This window comes from Amblyomma maculatum, chromosome 4 (assembly GCF_055883805.1).
Source record: "Amblyomma maculatum isolate TAMU_Amacu chromosome 4, ASM5588380v1, whole genome shotgun sequence".
Taxonomy (NCBI): domain Eukaryota; kingdom Metazoa; phylum Arthropoda; class Arachnida; order Ixodida; family Ixodidae; genus Amblyomma; species Amblyomma maculatum.
In genome coordinates, this window is record NC_139347.1 from 33,520,041 (window position 1) to 33,543,653 (window position 23,613).

At 46.8% G+C, this 23,613-nt stretch overlaps 1 protein-coding gene across 2 annotated transcripts in view; it reads right to left on the minus strand.

Moving 5' to 3' along the window:
* Naprt (nicotinate phosphoribosyltransferase) overlaps positions 1–10,525 on the minus strand; it is a 36,032-nt gene extending 25,507 nt beyond the window's left edge. The window contains exons 1-6 of one of the 2 annotated variants that reach the window (XM_084601038.1): positions 10,201–10,525; positions 9,611–9,781; positions 9,098–9,308; positions 7,931–8,061; positions 1,576–1,691; positions 537–727 (exon numbers count right to left, since the gene is read on the minus strand). In XM_084601038.1, the coding sequence (XP_084457164.1) occupies positions 537–727; positions 1,576–1,691; positions 7,931–8,061; positions 9,098–9,308; positions 9,611–9,781; positions 10,201–10,288 (908 nt within the window). In that variant the 5' untranslated portion in view covers positions 10,289–10,525. The remainder of the gene's footprint in view (positions 1–536; positions 728–1,575; positions 1,692–7,930; positions 8,062–9,097; positions 9,309–9,610; positions 9,782–10,200) is intronic. The other variant, XM_084601039.1, reaches the window with a different exon arrangement.
* Between the last annotated feature and the right edge of the window lie 13,088 nt (positions 10,526–23,613).

Below are 23,613 nucleotides of genomic sequence, written 5' to 3' on the forward strand. Positions count from 1 at the left end.
ATATATTACAAAGCACTTCCTTTTCTTTTTTTACTACCAACTTCTGACTACGATTCATTTAATTTTCAGGGATATCCATCTGCTTTCCATACGTTTCCATTAAAGTTTCAAAGGTGCACATTTCTTTCCAGACTGCAGGCACTATCACTCACAAAAGGACATCCTCTACTTCCTCTTGGTTTGCCAAGTTCTCTGAGGGAGATAATCTGCTCATACCGCCAGTTCTAGGCAGTATTCCTACATTCTGCCAATGAACACATTCATATCAAGCCGATCGTTTGGATCACATTTGCGACCAGTTCGTAGTTTGAGACGCATTTACTCTGTTTTCGGAGTTTAAGATGGCATTCGTAACATCTGCTCACATTGTACTCCCGTTTACAAACGGTAATGCTCAGGTGGCTGAACATACTACGTCCAACCTATGTGTTCTACCAAAGTGTGATGGACGCTGCGCCTTTCCTTTCTCGTAAATTTATGATTATTTGATAAGATTGAGCGGCACATGACCGCACACTACAACTGAGCGGGCTCACCTGAGGACATCATAAGTGTCGACCAAGGCGAGAAAATTCCGAGGAAATGCAACTGCGTACGAGATGAACGCAGCCAATTCCCCACCGCTTGCCTCATCTTCGATGGCCTTGAAGACTTCACTTAGTTCCTTGCGCCACTTGCAGCAGAGGGCCATGAAGTCAACTTCTTCTCCGGTGGCAGACTTCAATTTCTGAAGGACAACGAAGATAAAATTATACGAGCTTCATGGTTAGAGCCTGTTGATAAGATGTCCAGCCATAGACCGGGCTCACAAGCAGACAGCATCAAGCTATCACATGGAAGTTGCACATTGTCCTTGACACCACCTCTGCACCGTAAGTCCGCACTTGCTGCACCATTGTAACCTACATTTGTAGCCCTGCTAAAACAATGACGCATTGCTCACAATAACCCACACTCCCAGAAACACTATTTTTTTTCCTCCTATGTAAAAATAAACCACATATGGCACGATTATTTTTCGCATGTTTGTATACAATGATGCAATCTACAAACAGCATTCTAGGCAAATTGCGCCACCTAAAGAAGCAACTTTACGGAGTTCATAGGCTAGCTCTTGGAATGTGAGCACTAACCAACTGATATGTAAACCGAAATTTCAAAGCCTTATAACTTAAATTTCCTAAACATACACTGAGACGTTATGCCTAACATACTGTTATACTCTGTGATCATAAGACACCTGATGTAAAGCTTCCCAACTCCAATAAATTAAACTTGCTATGTATTTCTAACAGCTACTTTATTCTTCGATACTTCAGTTTAGGTAGAATACTGTGTGCTTCAATGACAAAAAACACTCAATACTTTGTTTATGGTTTGCAGGATTTGGCCCCACACAAGCTAAGTCACTGAATAATTTCAACCACCCGGGGTTGAAAAATCAGCATTATTCTATATAAAAAAAACAATACCTTTCCGGGGACTGAATACCTTTGTTTTAAACTTCAGAGATGGCATAACAAAGGAAAATATCATGACAAACAAGAACCAAACATATTAAGACATAGTACTCACTCGAAGCTTACAATCATTCAGGCAAGAAAAGCTCATGATAAAGGCATGGGCATGAGTTCCTTTCAAGGGAATATTGAACAGTTTGCCGGCTAGGACATTACTTGTTCCATCGAAGCCTGAAAGGCAATCGCAATGCACTAATTAGTGTTGAGGCTGGAAATACTGCAAAGTAATGGACTGCTCCCATTTGCATTTCTTCCCCCCTTTAGGTAGGTAGCTCAGCTACAACTTCGCTTAGACATGTTAGTCAAAAGGTGATGCTATACAGTGACAGGACCCACTTGAATATACATCATCCCTGAGCGGGAACAGGAAAACAAAAAAAAAAAAAGAAGAGAAACAGACTATATGCTTTGTAAAGGAATCATTCTTATCAGACGCGGAAACTGCCATACTTGTTGCTACACCTTACACAATAGAGAGATGACTTATATTCAAGATATAGCTTGTGGTTGTACATTGTGCATGGGGCTTTAACGTTCCAAAGCTGCACCCGAATTACTGAAAACACCATGGTTGAGGGCTCCGGATTAAATTCAAGCATTCGTGCCATGAGATGCTTCCACACTACACCAACACGAGCACGTCAGCACCCCCAAATCTTGTCTGAAAATGTGTGACACGGCACTGCAATGTGAATTCCCTACAACGCAAAGACGTCACACTTTTGCCTCCAAATGGCCGATTACAAAAGCTGCCACTGTGAAAGTGCTACTAACACCTATAATAAGGAAACAGGTCAGGAGGAAAAAATTGTCACACTGCCCAGTGACATCTGGTGTTACTGAAGTTGGCAAGAGAATTTTGAAACAAGGAAGCAGAATGCACACTAACTGAGCAGAATCATAAATAAAAAGACTAGCGCAAATAACACAGACACAGACATTCCTATGTCTGTGTCTGTGTTATTTGCGCTAGTCTTTTTCTTTTCTTTTTTTTTAGTCTTTTTTTTAGAAGACAGGACGAGCGCTAAAACAAAAAACACTCAATATTTGGCACGGGGCACATCTGCTGGTCGTACCAGCCACGCACAAAAAAAAAAAAGGAAATTTTGGCGTATAATTCTGCACATTCCAAGTTGGTTAAACGGGGTATTGCAAAAAGTTGCCTGCGTGGTGCTCTTGAAAGGTCATGCGAGCAGTTTACAGATGCAAGTGCACCGGTTGCAGAAGGCCGGTTTTCCTGAGGACATAGTGATGGCTGTGGCGGAATGCCTCCTGAAAGAAGTCAGGGCAGGTGGTCGCCCTGTCATGGCAGGCGACAAAAGACACAAAACGCTGAGGCGTGCAGCCATTGCTTACGTGCATCAGTTACCGCACCGGCTGAAAACGGTTGGAGAGAAGTGCGGTGTGGATGTTTTGTTCCCCACCCCCGAAAAGCTGGTGCACATGTGCAAAGCCGTTAATGAGGACAGGAAGCCGATCTGCACCAAAAAACACGAGTGCCAGTTTGTATCCTGCATTGCCGGCGTCGTTTACCGCATACCTCTCTCCTGCGGTAGATGCTACGTGGGGCAGTCTGGTCGCTGCCTTAATATCGATTACGAGAGCACTGTTCGCTGGCGGATTCATTGGTGGGGGGCGGCCATTTGGCCAATCATTGTAAGCGTTACGGGTGCGTGCCGGCGTTTGATGCCATGTGTGTGCTTGGTAGGGGAGGCACAAGGTTAGGGCGTGAGATATGTGAAACATATCACATTAGCAGGGAAGTTCACACACATAACTGTGTCAGTGCGCCTTCAGTCACCCTTTGAAAAAAAGAAAAAGTGTACCTAAGGAACAGTTTGCCCCCTTCTGATTAGTTTTTGATCGTTGGTTTTGACTAGAGTGATGTGCCACCATGTGCTTTTATGTTCCCTTTATTGCAAGTAAATCCTCAGTTGATGTTTAGCACTCGTCCTGTCTTCTATGTCTATGTCTGTGTTATTTGCGCTAGTCTTTTTATTTATGATGACACACCAACTAGCCCAGCTTTCTGCTTTAACTGAGCAGGCACGGCTGGCTCTACAGCACATCAAATGTCACAACAGAACGCGGAGAGAGTTTTGCCTCTGCTCACAGCCCCGTGACAAAGTTGGATTGTGCCAAAAGGCAGAAGTTGCCCTGCTGTACAGAGTGCATGACGTAACATGAGAAGATCCTGCAAGAATTAAAACAAAACAGCACTGTTGGCAGTCACTTGCAGCTAGCAGAAGCAATTTAAACTCATACCAGTTTAATACATAAACACTAACATCCAAATTACTTGAAGCAGACAAAATGCTTCAATCAGAGAGCTGCATAGCATAAAAAGATGTGTGATGACATAAAAGGTATCTGGGGTTTGACATCCTGAAGCTATAAGCTATGACGACCTATGAGGGATGCCACGGTATAGGGGTCTAGTTGAAGTTCAAACAAATAAAGTTGTTTAATGTGCACTGATCAGGATGTCGGACCAGAATAGGAACTGAACCCAAACTTTTGGCCGGAACTGGAGCCGAACCGAACCCGAATTTTTTCCCGCCATCTTGGAGCTGGACCCAAGCCGGAACAACTCGGAGGAACCATTCCGAACCGGTGCACGGTACGGTTTTATCGTTGCTTGTAAAGTGCTCTTGTTACTTATTTCCAAAGAGCCACAGCATACCGCACACATCACAACCATACGGTAAAATTGTCCCTTGAAAAATGATGACAAGAACAAACGAAAATATACTGTCACATGGATAGCACCAATCTCTAGTGTCGGGCTACCATTTCATCCTGAACACGGGTGGCCGCTACACTGTACAATGGCGCCACTCAATGAAATTCGTTAGTGGAGTTAAATATTTAGATAAATAAATATATAGTCATGTCTAACTCAAAAACAAAATGATGAATCTGTTTACAAAAATGTCCTGCAAATCATTTTATTTTCCTATCGTTCGACGACATCGCAATGAGTCACATGGCCCGTGCATAGCAGCCGTATGCGATGCCATCAGATGAAATATGGTTGACCGAAACTTCAGAATGATAAGCCAACGCTGATGTTGGGAAGGCCATCTTGGGCAGAAATTTACCAGTCTGTTCTTGAGTTACATCTGAACTTAGCCCAAATATGATTGCACAAGTTGATTTCTCCTTTTTTTCTTCTCTTCCTTTTGTCCCTAGCAATGTCTGCTTGTTCTATTTCCCTTGGCAAGCTAAACTATGCCAGGAGTGATGCTTCGATGTTCAAATGTGAAGACTGGGTGGAACAGAGAACTGAGTGGAATTACTGGTGGGAGTTTTAATTCACAAGCTCTATTTGGTGTGCTATTGTTTTAGCCCGTACAACTACGGTGTCGAAAAAAGAATGCGTTTCATCACTTTATCCACCATCACTGACGTGAATACCTAAGACAGTCTAGAAAGGTGGCACTGAAAACTGAAAGTGCACTGTTGAAAAAAAACATAACTAGTAACCTGGTCTAGAGGTTGTACGGTGATAATGGAGGTCGGGACAAAAACCTTGAACAGCAGTGAAAGAGACAACGTAAAGCGGACAGAAAGAACCTGCGACTAGGCCCCAAGGAAAAAAAAAAAAACAGAGGAGAAAATGGTAGTAATTGTGCAATGGGTGAACTTCAGCGTGAGAAACTGAAAGAAACAAAAACTAGTGAGGCAGCGGGAAGAGGCTAGCCTGACATAGCAATAAAGGAAGTAAAAGAAAAAGAAACAAGAGAAAGGTAAATGAAGTCTTCATTCCAATGCCACTCGTGTGGATGAGACCGCTAACAAAACACAGGGTCCCTAAAGCTCTCCGTTATCGTTAAGAATTTGTTTTTTCTGAACCAGTCTGAACCGGTTCTGGCAGGGTCGAACCAGTTCTAACTGAAAAGTAATATGTCTCTGGAGCCGGGCAGAGTTGAACCGGTTCTAACTGAACAGTAATGTGTCTCTGGAGCCGAAACTGAGCCCAAACCCAAAAGGTGTGAACCCAAACCAAACCCTAAAAAATTCCTGTTTGAGCCCCTGGCACTGATATCACACAGCATATGGGAGATTTTGGATTGCACCTTCACCGAAATATTGTTATGAAGTGTAGCCAAGATGGCGCCAGACAACAAGGATGATTGTGTACTGTGTCAAATGACGACGACACTGAAGTTGAAGCTGCTGTGTTGGTGTGTGCACTGGTCTTCCATTGGTGTTCCTGACTTCGGAGTGTGACTTGCTGCTCAGGAACACCTTGTAACATTATGACTGCTGCAGTGGGCAAAGCGCCAAAAAGCACCATAAGTAGCAGAATTTCAAAAATGGCAGCTTGATAGTAAAGTTCTCTCTAAATTTGGAATTGGTGAAGCAGGAATGAAGTTCTGATAATTGGGATTCTGAAAACAAGTACATGCTGAGCCATGGCAAGGCCCACCCAAGCCCACACAGTTGCAACCCCTAACACCAAGCACAAAAAAACTGTGACCACGGAACAGCGGTTCTGCAACCAGGAAAAAAGACATTCTGAATAAGTCTGTGTTTCTACAAATAGCCCATTTCCCGGTTTCTTATGATGATTTGCAACTTTGCAAAATGGAACTTTTCACATATCCCTGGTGCCCAAGGAAACAGACTCCTCCCTTAAGACCTTATGAAGGACCTGATACTTCCTTTCCTTTCCCCACACTAAGCTCATAACGGTTATATGTTCAGAACCTAGACAGCACTGCAGTGACCATATTAGCTAAGTCATACAGTCCTATACATAGCAGTCCAGTGCATTGTTCTATACTATGCCTTACAGTATACTAACTATCTGCCGCAATACTATGCACTGTAGACTACCACACATCATGCATCTGAGTTACTTTCCAGTTTCCAAAAAGTACAAAAATTCACTGACCTTCTTCTATGTTTATTTGTTGACTTCAGAATGTAATGTCCGGTTGTTGTTTGTTTTTTTGGCAAACAGCATTTTCTAGGTACAAACATTCCTCTTTTTGTGTGCGTGTGAAATATATGATGTTCCAATGCAATCAAGCAACAGAAAGTTTATACCATACATATAACACATTAATGCCATATTAAAAACTATCCTAGCAGAAAGCTATTGTGCAGTCACAACGAAATATATAAAAATGCCGAAGTTAACTGACAAGACAGTGAAGCACACATTGAAGGGAAAGTAAAGCTCTAAAAGCCTGGCTGTCCTGTCATGTTCTGCATGCACTCTGCACCAAAGAGAGGTCAGCTCATTACGTGGCTCACAAGCTGAAGGCAGCGATGGAACCGCCACTTAACTGTCATGGAAGCCAGAGCATGATGCTTGTATGACGTTTATGCCTGTTTCGAGTTTTTCGTTTCTTTTAAGTTTTACCGGTTTGAAAAGTTGTCAATGTCCTTAAGTACAGTGGAAAAACCTACTGGAGCATACAGTGCTCGGGTCAGTAGTGCAGCCTCCTGGTCTGCAATGACGCACTTGAGTTAGCAGATCAACGAAATTAGCAACCATAGAACTAAATTGCAAAGCTGGCATTGTCTCACAGCATTCCTGGTTTCTCTAGTGACCTGAGTAGCTAGTTCAGCTAGTTCCCACATGCATGCAAGGAAATAATGGCATTTCTCAGTTAAAACCGAATTTTAGGAAATGGATTTGGTGCACTTGTACGGGCGTTTCTCCGTACGAGTCGAAAACTCAGAAACCGTAGCCATGCAGTACTTATCATGACAGTGCAGTACTACGTGCCACATACTACTCGGCACCATATGGCACCCCCAAACAGAGGACAAAAGTAAGGCCTTTCATACACCGCATCTGTTCCCTCATTGTGACATGGTGTGGCTGGCCTTTGAGGGGAGCACATCCACACAAACCCTTGTCATGGCTCAAAATAAAGGCAGGCTGTCACAGGCTACGGTGCCAGCTAAACCTGATGGGCAGGGTGGCGCTCACAGAGCCAATATTTTAGGCAAAGCTAAAGAGGGTTCAAGTGGAGAGAAATAACAAAAACTAAATACTCTACACCTACTTTCTCTGCCTTCTATTGCATACGAGAAAAGAATTTACATTGATACAATATTATTCATAACATACCCCAAAAGTCTCCAAGGTATTTTTACCTTGTCTGACAAAGGGACACAGCAGGGCTGCTTCCATTACTTTTAAAAAGGTCTTCAACCTTGCTCTGGACGGCTGCCAAGAATGTTGCTTTTGTTCTTTCTGGCAACAAGCAATAAAATGTACATTCCTGCTTTCCAGATGATGCTCAGATTCCGCTTGAATCTTTTGTTACATTGTTCTGGATGTATTAAAGAAGCTTGAAAAGCCAGCTGTCATGCATTACTCTCAATGTGCACTGCAGGACAGAAGGAACACAAGAATGACAGCCATAGCAACGTAAATGCAACCTCACCACCCAGGTAGGTGTACTTTGATGCAGAGAGGCCCCCGTCAGGGCCCTGGGCCCGCCTCAAGCCGAACTCGAGCAGGCTTATGTGCGAACCAGCTGCTAGCCGAAACCTCGCGGCATTTGTGGTCACCAAACTGCACAAAGAGAACAAAACACAATCCATCCAACTTGACACAAAAACCATTATTCAATCTTGTCCAGTGCAAATGCATGCTGTCCAGCTCTCTACTACTTATTTAGGATTGCAACGAGGATGGTTAAAGCCAAATATCAAGACGAAGTTATTACTTTTAAGTTCCTGAGACACTAATATTCTTAAACACTTTTCTTGCTTTACTGCACCGAATTCTACACTTCTAGCAAGTTATCTCTTTAAACTATATACTGTTCAACAAATGGGTCATTACTCAACTGAACTACAAACACTAAATGCTAGGGAGAAAACAACCATTTGCACATTTAAACACATATCAATGTGGCACCTACTCGCATAAGAAAGCAGCTCTCAAAACACTACCCCCATGAGTGCAGATATGCACTCTTTACATGCGTATGCATAATGCTTATCCACACATCTAAAGCAAGTCCAGCCTCTAACTTAGCAAAAAGTAGTAATAAGCACAACAGTGGAGGGACACATGATAAAAGATAGATATATTACTTGCTTTCACTTTAGAAAACAGGAACACATTGGCAAGATAAGAGACCAGTGAGTGGCCAAGATTATGTCAAGGTGTTCCAGCTGGAAATTGCAGTAGATATGAATAAAGGCACTCAGAATGGAGCCAGATTAAAGTATAGCCTTACGCAGTGTTTCACTTGAGTGGCATCATTTCTAGCTTGGACAAGTCGTTGATGAACATACGCAACACAGTGAAACTTATGCAGCTATTTGTATCTGACTACAGCCTAAAATTCTGACCTCAGTACACATAGCTCGTTTAAAAAATGAGCATTTGATCATTGAAATTTTTTAACTTTACGTTGAAGGCTTTCTATATGACTGGTCATATCTTTCAGATAGCTTTTCTGCACAAAGTTCACTTTAAGAAATACTTTGTGCCAGTCATGGTCATCAGAGAAATTATGAAACAGAAAAGGAAAAGGTGTGTTCATAGCAGTAAGGTCTTGTTCTGTGTGTTGAAGGGCTGCAGCATTACAGCAACTCACCTGGCGTAATTTACAAGATTTAACAGTGTTGTTTCAAAGAGCTGCAGGACAGCGAGTGGCCCCTCAACTCGTATCAATGGCACCCTTGGGAAAACAACTGTCCCTTCTGGTACAGCATAAAGCTTCACTTTGTCCGCATTCAAGGAGGCCAGGTAGTCATAGTAGCCTGGATCAACGTTGGCTGGAAGGATAGTCTTCAAGTATGCAATATCTGAAAAGAACAATCAATAACCCTCACACAAGAGCACGAATGTGCGTACAGCCTACTGAGCAAACAAAGAAAATAAAAGGAAATGGTCACTGAAAAAGATATCTGCATCAAAATAACCTTAATTGAACATGACTAGCCAGAACAAGTCACCCAAACTCGGACGTTCAAGGCTACATTGCGCATGGACAGGATTCGTCAATATGCTCACTTTTGGCGATGCAATCCACGATCATGTATTTTCATATTTTACAAAACGATTTTGCAATGATAGCTTGCATCAACGGCAAAAAATTTCAGCTTACCGCTTTGTGAGTAACGGAACGTTTGCAGGAAGCGAATGCAGTCCTCCAAACCTGCAAACACGGTGAACTCTCCTTGAAATGGGTTCTTCCTGAAAAAAAGGTCGAACACGGCTTCGTCGTCGTGCTTGCCGCTTTTCCAGTAAGCGTACGCCATCGTGATCTGGTACAGGTCTGAAATAGGGAGAAAAGACATGTAATACATGCAGAGTAACGTCCAGAGCAAACGGCAATTAAAGTCGAGATAAACGCGAGTGTGCTGTACCAGTACAAAGCGCCATGCTCAGAAAGTCTCCTGTTCGCCGCTGGCCCACTGAGCCCAGGGTATGCAACGCTCGTGTTCCTGGCGCTCGCACAAGAGAGACCGCTGCTGCTCCCTCTTCCAGCAGAAACACAATACAAAGAGCGTGAATGTGTAAGTGTCGCGTTGCCAGTCGCCCTTCGCGCACTCGGCTCCGACAGAATGAAAGAAGGCGATGCGCTGAACGAGCTCGACTCACAGCACTGTCTCATGTTTACACCGCTGCGCGGCCTATAATGAAGAGATATCAGTTATTTCGCGCAAAGATGCATTGCCGAAGCCGCCTGCCCACCTGTGAGCAAGGGCTGGACGACGCCAACCTGCAACGAAGTCGAAGTCCGGGCTTCGGGCCCATGATGGGATCCTCCTACAAGTGCCATACCAAGTTGCTCTGTGAAAGTGTCCTGGGAGCTTCACTACCGCAAATTACGCTTGTCTTATCATGAGCGGCGATTATATACGCATGCCTGTGCTCCAGGCGTGAAGGGAGAATTTTGCGCGGCAACAGGTTCGTGTCAAGGTTACATGATTACAGAACACCCAACCAACGCCAGCAACCCAGCGGCAATGGAAGCGTGCGTCGGCTGTGTGGGCTGTGTCGGCTGCGCGAATGTGGTCGCCATTTCGATGGCGCTGAGTTGAGCGAAGGAGCTTTGTGTGGCGCGTAATACGATTGTGACGATTGCCTGAAAGCGTGGCCACATTGCCAAACAACTAGGCCTTTGCGTTGCCTTGTTTCGTTAGTTGCGACAAATCATTTACGGATGTCATTAACAGAACTTCTATGTACGAGTACTGCTGCATATATACATTTTGAAAAAAAAAAAAAATGGGGGGGGGGGGGGGGGGGGTTAGGCATGGCTTGAACCTAGTGACAGAGCGAAAGTTGTGTGTTGTTGGTGTAAACTTTATTGTCCATTAAAAATGTAAGCGGGTGGAAGAGCCCCCCTTATGGCCTATGGGAGGGGCCCGTGCAACGAGTCCTCCCTTATAAGTGGTTCGCCAACCCCTGTAGGGCCAACCTGTTAGTGGCACTGCCACACTGGTGAGTCTCTGATCTTGTAATGATTAGTTTGACATCAGCTGTTCCCAGTAAGTGAGCCACTTCTGGGGGGAAGGGGGATGTGGGTAAGTGGAACAGGTGAGTAATACAGGTATGAAATCTGCTAATTTGCTGCATAGTCGGCAGGAGGTGGAGGAAAGGTCGGGGAAACATCTGTGAATAACTATCGGTTATGAGCGTTGCAGCGATCATATTTTTCTTAAATAATTGAAATAATTAGTTCATAGGAAGGGAAAGGCGCTGAACCGCGCCGTAAGGGAAGGGTGGAAGGTGGGAGAGAAATTGTAAAGAGGAGCCGTAGTGGAGAGCTGCGAAGTAATTTCGACCACCCGGGGATCTTTAACCTGCACTGGCATCGCACAGCACACGGACGCCTCTTCGTTTCACCTCCACCGAAACGTCGTCGCCGAAGATTGGGTTCGAAACCGGGTACTCCGGCACAGTAGTCGGGCGTCTTATGACTGCACCACCCCTGCGGGGCGTGAGGGAAGGCAAGAAAGTGGGAGTGAAAGCGGAGAGAGAGAAAGAGGGGCCGTAGTGGAGGGCTCCGGGGTAATTTTGACCACCTAGGAATCTTTAGTGTGCACTGCGCTGACATCGCACAGCACAAGGACGCCACTTCGTTTCGCTTCCATCGAAACGCAGCCGCCGACAGTCAGGATCAAACCCGGGTACTCCGGCGCAGTAGTCGGGCGTCTTACCACTGCACCACCGCGGCGGGCAGGGCACTCCCCTGATGGGGCTGGGACAGGTAGGTCACCGCAGCTTGCGGCGGGGGCTTGCCTGCCACCGCATTTTTTATCTGTTGTAGGCCGTCATTGCACCCGCCACCGTTTCGGTGGTAGACGACGGCTGCTGTTGCGGCGCGCGTCTTTCTCTCCCTCTTCCTTTTCTTTCTTCTCTATTTTCTCTGCTGCCCGCCCCGCCGGGGTGGTGCAGTGGTAAGACGCCCGACTACTGTGCCGGAGTACCCGGGTTCGAACCCGACCTCGGCGGCTGCGTTTCGATGGAGGCGAAACGAAGAGGCGTCGTGTGCTGTGCGATGTCAGCGCACGTTAAAGATCCCCAGGTGGTCGAAATTACTCCGTAGCCCTTCACTACGGCTCCTCTTTCTCTCTTTCCACTTTCACTCCCACCTTACTCCCTTCCCTTACGACGTGGTTGAGGTGTCCACAGAAAACAAGTGAGGCAGTTACCACGCCTTTCCCTTCCTATAAATAAATCAATCAAATCAATCTGCTGTCTGCACGAGGCAGTGGAGGTGGGCCCCGCCGGGGTGGTGCAGTGGTAAGACGCCCGACCACTGTGCTGGAGTACCCGGGTTCGAACCCGACCTCGGCGGCTGCGTTTCGATGGAGGCGAAACGAAGAGGCGTCGTGTGCTGTGCGATGTCAGCGCACGTTAAAGATCCCCAGGTGGTCGAGATTACTCCGTAGCCCTTCACTACGGCTCCTCTTTCTCTCTTTCTACTTTCACTCCCACCTTCCTCCCTTCCCCAACGGCGCGGTTGCGGTGTCCACAGAAAGCAAGTGAGACAGTTACCGTGCCTTTCCCTTCCTATAAATAAATCAGTTTTTTTTTTTTCAGTGAAGGTGGCTCAGCTACAGAGCCAGTAGCATGCCCGTGCATTTTCTTTTCCTTCTTCCTACAGCCACAACAACAACAACATTATACAGCACACGGACGTCTCTCACTGACCGACAGGAGCCAGGAGCTGCTGGAAACATTGAGTCCCGCAACTAGAGAACCACCTCATCTGGTGCCTGCATGCACCATCGATTCATTTCGGACCCAATAAATGTTGATTCATCATCATCATCCGTTTCGCCTCCATCGAAACGCAGCCGCCGGCAGAGCGTAAAAAGCGCAGCAGCCGAGAGAACGAGCGTGAGACGGCGAAGAGAGAAGCGGTGACGCCCGAACAGAGAGAGGAATGTCTTGCCAAATGGTGATGCCAGAGTGATTGATTGATTGATTGATTGGTTGATTGATTGACTGATTGATTGATTGATTGATTGATTGATTGATTGATTGATTGATTGATTGATTGATTGATTGATTGATTGATTGATTGATTGAGTGAGTGAGTGAGTGAGTGAGTGAGTGAGTGAGTTATTAATTGCTTGAGGATCTTTTATCTTCGCCTCTTCAACCGAGGCTGACGAGCGGTTGGCGTGCCCATGCCCAGGCTGCCGAACGCAATAGACAGCATAACTGCCCAGATGGGGCCTATGCAAGAGCTCAGTCAACGGGAACCAACAGAAGGGGATCTGGAGGCACGTCGTGTGGTTGATCACCTCTCGCTACGTATGTCCTGGCATAGCTTGCAGTGACAATAGCCCGTAGTAATTTTAAATTTATTAATGAGGTTATCATTGCTGGCTTTACTCCAAATACGTAAATGTTATTGGTAATTCTTTCCGTGATAGAAAAATTGATACCAGTACCTGCCGCTGGCATGCCTCGCATGAGCTTCAGTAGAAGCACCGGGCTCACTCCCTTCTTGATGCTTGATTTCTATAGGTGCCAAGCGAAGCTATCCCTCTACTGGAGCCCTGGTGCTGGAACGCGCCACTTGCATGACAGAAGCAGAGGAAGAAGACTGCGCGCGCGAACCGGTGCTCCTGCAGGCTGAGCGAACCGCTGCTCTCTACCATATGACTTCAGCGATAACGAAAGCGTAACAGGACGTTGTTAACACGGTGTGGTCTTCGTATATACGTGAACATCGCTATATGCGGTCGCGTATTTGCACAGTCGGTCAAGTCGGCCTTCTTTCCACGGAAGCTGTGAAGCAGCCGGAGGAACCATAGGACGAAGACGTCCTTCGCAGAAGAGCTCATCCAAGTGAGATTTTATTGCATGGAATGCTATCACTTTCATTCTGCACGAGTAATAGTTTGCGCAGTAACCGTTGTATGTCTGCTTTCTTCTCCACAGACATGACAAAGGCGGCGGTTTTAGCCGCTGTCATAGTATTCATTTATCTCGTAAGACTTCACTTTTTGCCTGCGCACTTGGGTTCTCGAAATACTTATCTAAAGCGGCTCTTTCGTTCATTTGCAGATAATCCACTGCCTCTTCTTGCATTACACCTTCCGAAATGTTCTTCTCTGCGTCGACAAGTATAGTAAGTATAGTTCTCTGCACAGATTAGCGCTCTCTTTATTGAGCAAGAAATGACAATAGTTGGGCTGCACGGCCTCAGCTTAGTGACCAGCTTTTGTACACGTTAAAAACGAGCAGATTAACCTATTTCACCATTTTCATACAAGGTCGTTCATTCATTTTATTTGGAGAAACAGATCTGTCATAACTCAGTCTCACAATGGACGACACGGCTGGATGAACTGGGCGACAATGGTTTAGTGTGAAAAGTGAAAACCAAACAGTAAGAACGGTTTAAGGAAACTGGAAGGCTGATAAATTAAGGTAACTCTTATAGTCATAGATACTTTGCTAGGTGGCCTGTAAACGCGTTAGAATCTAGCACTTTAAGCACATATCAGAGTTCCAAGGATCAAAGAATTGAGGGCCCGGGCTCCATGCAACTGAATATTAACAGCGGAAAGCCTAAGTGAGGGCCTGGCGGCAACATATCTAGCACAGCGCAGCTGCCCCTTCTATGGAAAACAATCATCATTACATATGCGGGGTGTATACCTCACTTGTCTGAAAGTATAGTTACTCGCACGCGCCGTATGCGCGCTCGCCGCAGCTGCCAGCTGCGCATACTTATTGCCATATAGCTGCATGCGACCGCACGCATTTGGCGTACAGAGTTACGGTGATAAAAGATTTAGCATATTGAGAGACGTCCATGCATTTCGATTAAAACATGTGTTCTCTTTGTTTAAAACCGGGAGGGGTCTATATTTCTAGGCGGGAGGGACGGGTGTCGAGCGTAGAGAAGCAGTAGTTATTCATCTTAAGTTCAGTGCACACACACACACACAAAAAAAAATCGTTATGAATTAGTTGCCTTCAGAAATAAAATAAGGGGATATGAAGAAAAATATCTGCTGCTACGCGAGTCCCATACTCCATCTTTTCGCCGAGTGTCTTTACCTTCCGCTGTTTCATCAAGTTCATGAAGTCTGCCGCTGCAAATCCCTGAAGGCGCTCAGCAGCATATGCATGTATACACGGAGTAGTAGTTTGCGGATACAACTTAGTGAGAAGACTATACAATTTACCTCGTGAATGGCCAGAACCCGAGATATGAGGACATATTTAACAGAACAGCGCGTATATATATGACCACGCCATGACCGGGTCTTGGGCAGAGCAAAGTGGACGAGGTGTTGTAGCACGACAGTTTATACCTCTATAAAGCGTTTGACTGCGTAGATCACAGCAGATTGTGGCAAGCTTTCCAAGAGATGGGAGTTCCAATTCACCTCATCTGTCTCCTCAGGAACATTTATGAAGGGCAAGAGGCCACAGTCAGAACTGGGCATGGCCTTACTGATTGGTTTCCGATTGAGAAAGGGGTGAGGCAAGGCTGCATACTGTCGCCCTGCCTATTTAACCTATATGCAGAGTGCATCATGAGGAAGGCCGGTCTTGACGAGTCTTCAGCTGGAGTGAAGATTGCTGGAAAACGTATCAACAACCTTAGATATGCGGATGATACCACTTTAATGGCAGAAAGTGAAGTGGTACTCAAGAGACTTCTGATGCGCGTACAAGAAGAGAGTGAGAAGTTTGGGCTTAAACTGAACATTAAAAAGACGAAGATCATGTCGTCTTGCCCTATCAAGTCCTGGAGCATCAATGGACAAGAAGTGGAAGCTGTGACAGATTTTCTGTTCTTGGGCGCCAAGATTACCTCGGAAGGAGACTGCAGCCATGAAATTAGGAGACGCCTGCTTCTGGGAAAGAGAGCAATGGTTAGCCTTGACCGCCTAGTTAAGAGCAGAGACATTAGTCTACCAACCAAGATCCGTATAACCCGTGCTATGGTCTTTCCAGTTGTGATGTATGGATGCGAGAGTTGGACTGTGAAAAAGGCTGACCGCCGAAGAATTGACGCGTTTGAATTGTGGTGCTGGCGAATACTCTTAAGAGTTCCTTGGACTGCCAGAAGATCAAATCAGTCGATATTGTCGACCATAAACCCTGACTGCTCATTGGAGGGTCAAATTCTAAAGTTAAAGCTCAGCTACTTTGGTCATCTGATGAGAAGAGAGGAGTCGCTGGAGAAAGATTTGATGTTTGGAAAGGTTGAGGGTCGCCGGAGAAGGGGTAGGCAGCGAACGCGATGGTTAGATGGCATTCTCGAGGCATTGCAGATGAAGATGTGTGATGTTAAGAAGATAGTGAGAGACCGGAAAGCGTGGCGTGACATGGTCCATAGGGTCACGAAGAGTCGGACACGACTGAACGCCTGAACTGAGGAAGTGCATGATGTCCTTAGTGGAATAATGTATCGCGAGATACACAAATTGGCATTGCGAATAGCTTTAATTCCTTTGTTGAAGGTATCTTAAAAAGAACACTGCCGGGAGCGGCCGAGAGGCGCGGGGGCGAAGGACATGTTGCCAGTGATATCATGCACTACTGGAAACGAAAGCGTTCAGCACGCACGAATAGCGACTTGTGCGATTCAGCTCCAACACTGTCTTTATTGGCTGACTCAGATTAGAGAACGCTATCACAATTTTCACCGCCACAAGTGGTACCTATAGGTTCAACTCACCAGCCAACAAAACTATCGGCTTCGGTTCCAGCTCACGTGTTTCTGACACTTTTGTTTCTATATGGTACGAGGCATATCGTTTTTATTGCACCGATATCTGTACGGGGGATTTCCCTGAGGCAAGCACTCTCGACATCATGTGTCGTAACGGAAGGCTTCGTGTACTGGCTTGATGACCTCAGTGAGCGTCGTCCAAGTGAGCCAGCGGACAGCGGTGCATTCTTTCTACACAAAGTTTCATTTTTGTGCGCTCGTGCAGTCCAGATGAACGTATATTGTTACGTTTCTCCACCGAGAAGTGGGACAACTGACGCGGCCACCGCATAGCAACAGGCAGAACCGCGAGCGGATCGGCCATTTCGACGCCGTTCATCGGCCGCGCAACGCTTCCTCCCGCCGACAAGTCTCAGCGTGTTCCTGTGCGTGCGTGTGTGTGCAAAAGCTGGCCAAGCCTGGAGCTCGAGGGAAAGTGCGTCGCCCTCTCCTGTCTGCAGGAGGTGGAGGAGATGAGATCGGAACACCTGCGATTGAGTCATTCGTCGTGAACCAACATGTTTGGCTCTCCCTTTCCTGTGAGGGTTTACCCTTTCCCTGTGAACTGGAAAAACTATAAAAAGCAGCGGCCGACTCCGCTGGGACAGAGACTACTTTGACGCGCCGTTGGCACGACGCTAGACACCAGCTGTGTGAGAGTGTCTGTAATCTCTCCGGGTCAGCTTCACTGCCCGTTTCTTCCTGATGTTACAGTAAAGGTTGTTTCGTTAAAAGACGCCTCGTCTTTGCTGGCACCTTTGATGCCGTCCGCCGTCCACGGAGCCGCCAGGCCAACGCTACCGAGAGGCCGCGCGCCGCAGCGGTACGCTACCCCGGCGCTCGCGACCCAAACCTAACAACTGGCGTCAGCGGTGGGTTGAGCACGCGACCACCAAATGTAACAACTGGTAGGCATCGGTGGGGTGACCAAGCCGTAACCGTGAGCGGTGGGACGACGACGACCAAGCCGTAACCGTGGTTGGAGGGACGAGCCAGGCGATACCGTCGTCCAACAACTGGTGAACAGCGGAAAGCGGAGAGACGAGGACGACCAAGCAGTGACCGTGGTCGGTGAAACGAGCCAGGCCTGACTGAGGTGCAACATCTGGTGGGAAGAGCGGAGATGTCCGAGGCGTGACTCGTGAATCAAAGCAGCTCAGCGGAAAGGCGGGAGCAGTGCAACGAGCCCTGTGTGATGACTGGTTGCCTGCAGCGGAACGACTGCGTTGGATTCTTGGCTGCGAGGTTTGGTGAGTGCGGGACTTTCTTCTGCTGAGTTTTGCCAGGCTTTTGTTAAGTAGAGAACAGAGCTGGTAATTGTGTTGTCGTTGTTGCTGGGTTAATTGCAGCAAGGCAATAGTGGGCAGTAGAGAAGGCAGCACTCGGAACAGCCATGGGTTTGGATTTGAAGTCGTTGCGCAAGCCGAAATTGCTGGAGCTTGCGGAGGAGTTGGGTCTGAATTTGTCAGACAAACTCAGAAAACTAGAAGTGTTAAAGGCTATTCTTGAGTTGGAAGCTGAAGATGACGAGCTTTTGGAATGCCTTGAGATCATTGACGAACGTCAAGAGGAACGTGAACGTAGAGAACGTCACGAGAAAGAGGAACGTGAACGTCACGAGAAAGAGATTCGTGAACGTAGAGAACGTCACGAGAAAGAGATGCGCGAACGTAGGGAACGTTTCGAGAAAGAGGACGCCCGCGTAAGGAAACTGATGCAGCTGGAGATATCAGCACATAGAATGAGCGTGGAAAGGATTAAAGCTTGCAATGCCATTCAGTGTAACGGTTCAATACCGCGAGATGGCCCGCCACCGTTCCTCATTGCCGAGGATGTGGCCGAGTATTTGGCAGACTTCGAGAATGTCTGCAGAAGTAAACGTTTCGAGCGAGATAGTTGGGCGCAGGTGTTGGTAGCTCTTCTCTCCGCTGAAGCGTCGGAAGAAATCAAGCGATTGGTTGGCGACCGCTTGAAAAATTACGATGAACTAAAAGAGTCATTGCTGATACGATATCAGATAACGCCTCAGGATCTTCGGAAGAGATATGAGAGCGAGAAACATTGTAACGAGGCATACTTTGATTTGGCCTATCAGTTGAAAGCCGCTGTAAGCGAATGGCTAGACAGTGCGGAAGTTCCGGAGCAAATCGAATTTGCACCGGAGTGTGAGAAACAGCTTCGGGAAGCGGCCGAGCAACGTGACCGCAGTAGCGAGCCGACCGAGCCTCTAACAGAAGAGAATCGTGTTACCTTGGTCGAGCCACTAGCTGAGACGGTTAGCACAGGCTTAATCGGCGAGAAGTCCGAAGTGACGCCGTTAAGCGAGGTGAACTGCATGCCGACCCAAGTAGCTGTAGGAGATACAGTTCCATCACACGAGAGTGGGGAACTGGTAGTAACTGAACCGCCTCTCGAGTTAAAAGCAGAAGCTTATGTAGAGCGTGGCGGAGAAGGAAACCAGCTAGAAAATGACAAAATTGCGGTTTCCGAAATCAGCTTCGTCGTAGAGCAGGGCACGCAGAAAAACGAAGTGCCGATCAGGGAGACTGCGCAGCCCGCGAGTTGTGATCAGCCAGGGCAGACCGACGAGGAGTGTGCGTCCGCTGTAGAGAGCGAGACTTGCGAAGGCGACAGCGAGCGACCAGAGCAGAGTCAGAATCGTTCGTGCCCTGATACTACGCTAGGTTGTATTCGCGAAAGCAACCCCAGTGCGAACGCGGACGTGGCACACATGACCCTCACGCAATCCGAAGCGCCCCAGCTGTGGAAGGAGCTTGATCGTGCGCCGGTTAACGCTGAGCGATGCGGCTCATCAGAGGACCCGTGTAACGTGAGTGGCGAGCCGCCAGAGGAAATGCCTAGCTTGAGGGCTGGCATGAGCGGTTGTTCGGATTTGACTGAAAGTGAGTCATGCGATGCAGCCGCGGCGCCGCCAGAGGAAATGCCTAGCTTGGGGACTGGCATTAGCGGTTGTTGTTCGAACTTGACAGAAAGTGAGTCATGCGCTGCTGGCCGCGAATCAGACGCGGCGCCGCACTTTGACCACTTTGACGACACCGGTACCCTACTAGCTCCGGTTACCGCTAGAACGGTTACCGCTAGCTTGCCAGAGCTCGCGCCGAAAGAAAGTAGGACTAGAGTATTCAAGTCCTGCCACCGAAAAACGCGGAAAGGCAGGCGCGAGAAAGAATGCTGCCATCGTAAGGAGAGCAAACTCAAACGATTGCAGAAAGAAAGCAGAAGGCTAGTATTCCAGTGCTGCCGACGAAAAACGCGGAAAGGCAGGCGCGAGGAAGAATGCTACCATCGTAAGGAGAGCAAACTCCAAAGACTGCAAAAAGAAAGCAGAAAGCATGTGTTCCAGTACTGCCGCAGAAAAAAGCGGAAAGGCAGGCGCGAGAAAGAATGGAACAAGTTGAAGCTATCGCGAAAGAGAAAGCGACTATCCCAAAGGCAGAAATGCGCCCGTGCCCAGAAAATGCGTGACTGGTGCGCCAAGCGTAAGGAGAGGGATAGGTTGTTTAGCAAAGCTAGTGACTTATGCTCATGCGTTTCTTTGCACAGAAACAGGAAGGTACGGTTGTTCCGTGAAACGGACAGCCGAAGCTTTAGTGAAAAGGGTGATCTCAACGGTAATGCCGATGGCTTAAGTCGAAGCCCATAACTTGAGAAGAAGCCTTTATTCACTAGTTGGTGTTTTTCTTCCTGGCCTAGGATTTTAAACAGATTGCATTGTATTATTTTTGTTTGAGAATGACGTTTTTGAAAGCGCGATTTTCAAATTTGTGGACGCGTTCCAAGTGCTGCTGAGCTGCCCTTTAATGTAGATGGGGGCATAAGAGGGAAATAGTCTGGCAAAACTTAGTGAAGTTTGTGCCGTGCTTGCTGGCTGACCGGTTGAGTTTTTAGCGTGGTTGTGATGCTGTAGGTTGTCAGAAATCTCTCCTGAAGACAAGTTGCAGAGTGCCTTGGAAACACGGACTTGCCAAGGACTTCTTCAGGCTGACTGGCTCAAGAGAAACAGAGTCGGACGACCCTGGCTAGCAGCAACATCCCGATCCCTCCGGACAGCGGATGCAGTCCCCTGCCCTTCGGGATCTCCCTTCCCCGGCGGGGCAGTCTGTTACGTTTCTCCACCGAGAAGTGGGACAACTGACGCGGCCACCGCATAGCAACAGGCAGAACCGCGAGCGGATCGGCCATTTCGACGCCGTTCATCGGCCGCGCAACGCTTCCTCCCGCCGACAAGTCTCAGCGTGTTCCTGTGCGTGCGTGTGTGTGCAAAAGCTGGCCAAGCCTGGAGCTCGAGGGAAAGTGCGTCGCCCTCTCCTGTCTGCAGGAGGTGGAGGAGATGAGATCGGAACACCTGCGATTGAGTCATTCGTCGTGAACCAACATGTTTGGCTCTCCCTTTCCTGTGAGGGTTTACCCTTTCCCTGTGAACTGGAAAAACTATAAAAAGCAGCGGCCGACTCCGCTGGGACAGAGACTACTTTGACGCGCCGTTGGCACGACGCTAGACACCAGCTGTGTGAGAGTGTCTGTAATCTCTCCGGGTCAGCTTCACTGCCCGTTTCTTCCTGATGTTACAGTAAAGGTTGTTTCGTTAAAAGACGCCTCGTCTTTGCTGGCACCTTTGATGCCGTCCGCCGTCCACGGAGCCGCCAGGCCAACGCTACCGAGAGGCCGCGCGCCGCAGCGGTACGCTACCCCGGCGCTCGCGACCCAAACCTAACAACTGGCGTCAGCGGTGGGTTGAGCACGCGACCACCAAATGTAACAATATATAGAAGGCAGTTACGGGTAATAAGGGCGAATTAATTCGAGAAGCGCGACAAGAAGGCATCTTACATCATTTCTCGCGGTGTATAAGGCAATTCTAGCGCAAAATTTATCAACATGCAAGCTTTCTGCCAACAGCCGCAGTACTTATATTTTTAGTCTCTTTTATATAATAAAATTGTCTCTTTCCTTGTGATACTATATTTTGAAGCGCTTTAAAGCTACCATGTCATCGAGCTTCTGGGCTCCCGAGCTTGCAATGCAATTTGCTTTCTTTAGCTCCCTATGCATTATTTGCAGGGCTCAACAAGAACACCAATAAGCAAGCAGCAAAAGTCTACTATAGTGAGTATTTATTTCACTAATTCAGTCATGCGCACCCTATTTAATTCTATAAGTCTGCCAGGGTGTTCCAGCTAAATATAACCAAGCTTTCGAAACCAGCGAAGGCTTGGTGCGAACATTCCATTCTGTTGTTTTTCAAGACAACTTTAACCTGTGAATTGGCACTTCGAGTTTGTTTTTTTCTCTTTAATCCAATAATCATAAAGATAGCTAATTAGTATTTACCTGCAGTTATTTAACATCATAGAACAAATGCTACCGACGATAGGCCGCTTGACTCTCGACAGCCTTATAAGTTGGCAGGGAAGGCACGTTCTTGCATCTAATTTTTTGAAAAGCTTGGTTACATTTAGATGGGACATGCAGTGTTAGTTTATCAAACAACGTTGCAAGATGAAGCACTACATACGTGCTCTTTCTGAAGCTGTTCTGGTCCAAATCGTATAATTCACACTCATATGAATCTTCTAAAAGAAGTGAAAAAGGCTAACTGAGGCACAATAAGGGTCGGCAGGTTTACCAACGAAAGCGCCCTTTGAAACCGCAGCCCCCAAAAGGAAAGTTCCAAAGATTACCAAAGGCGATGGTCATTGTACTACGGATCATGCACTCTGTAGAGAATGGGGTAGGTATTAGACAGCCGTTCACTGTCAAGGCCTTACACCAAAGCCTTAGTCACAGTTAATGCACTAACAACCGCGACTATCATGATGATACTTCAATACCCTGCCTGCCTTTATTTGAGTTAGGGCCGCATATTTTGCGAATGCAACCTACATTTGCGGTCCTAAATTTTGATTCATCGCCCTCGTTTCAGGCACCATAGAATAAAAATATTCCGCCTGATACCAACAAATACTAATCATTACGCTTTGGATTCAAATTTATTTGTCTTTTTTGATACAGTCGCCTTTCATTTACTTCTGATAGCGTGTGAAAAGGGTGTGAAGTTTCATATCTCAAAATAATGCAAACAAGTTTATGCATCCACGGTGACTGCAGCCAAGCAGGAAACATGCCACGAGCTATATCACGAAACTTACACCGCAGGGAGCTACGTCCCGAATGCTAAGGCCCATAGGAAAGTGGCCATTTGCTGTTGTACATATTTTGTTTAGGTTTAATCACTGATAACCAACAATTGCGCTCATCTAGGGGCAAGTATTTCTTCATGTTTTCATGAATTGGGTTCACAGCATATTCGCCTGTATATATGCACTCTATATGAGCATCTGAACATGGGAGATTTTTTATAAGTGTAGCAATAATCAAAGGACATCGGTGCTTTCTTAAAACATACCTCCCACTCCGACAATGAGGCAGCAGTACTGTATTCTGTTGCTCGCAATCACCTTAATTTTGGCAGGTTCTTACACTTCCGCGCGCTCTACGTAACACTTGATATTTAGAAGAAAACAAACAAACAAACAAAAGTTCGCCACTGTTAATAAAAAAGAAAAAAACAGTGTGTCCACGACGGAGTATCATGCGTATTTTACGCAAAAAATGGCGGCATTTTGAGATAACCGATAAATTAGCAGCCTACTTAACGCGAGATATATTATGCAGTTTCCTGATGTAAAGGGTATGGAGGTTCAGCACACATATAATACGTCTGATAACGTATCGTATGCATAACCACTCGCATAGCAAGCACGGGTTCACTACTTTGTTTGTTTTACAAACCTGTAATGTGTCACCACCGACTTGTAATCGCAACGGGACACGCCTGCACCGCGCTGCAACCTCCTGTTCCAGCTAGACACAACTTGCAATATATC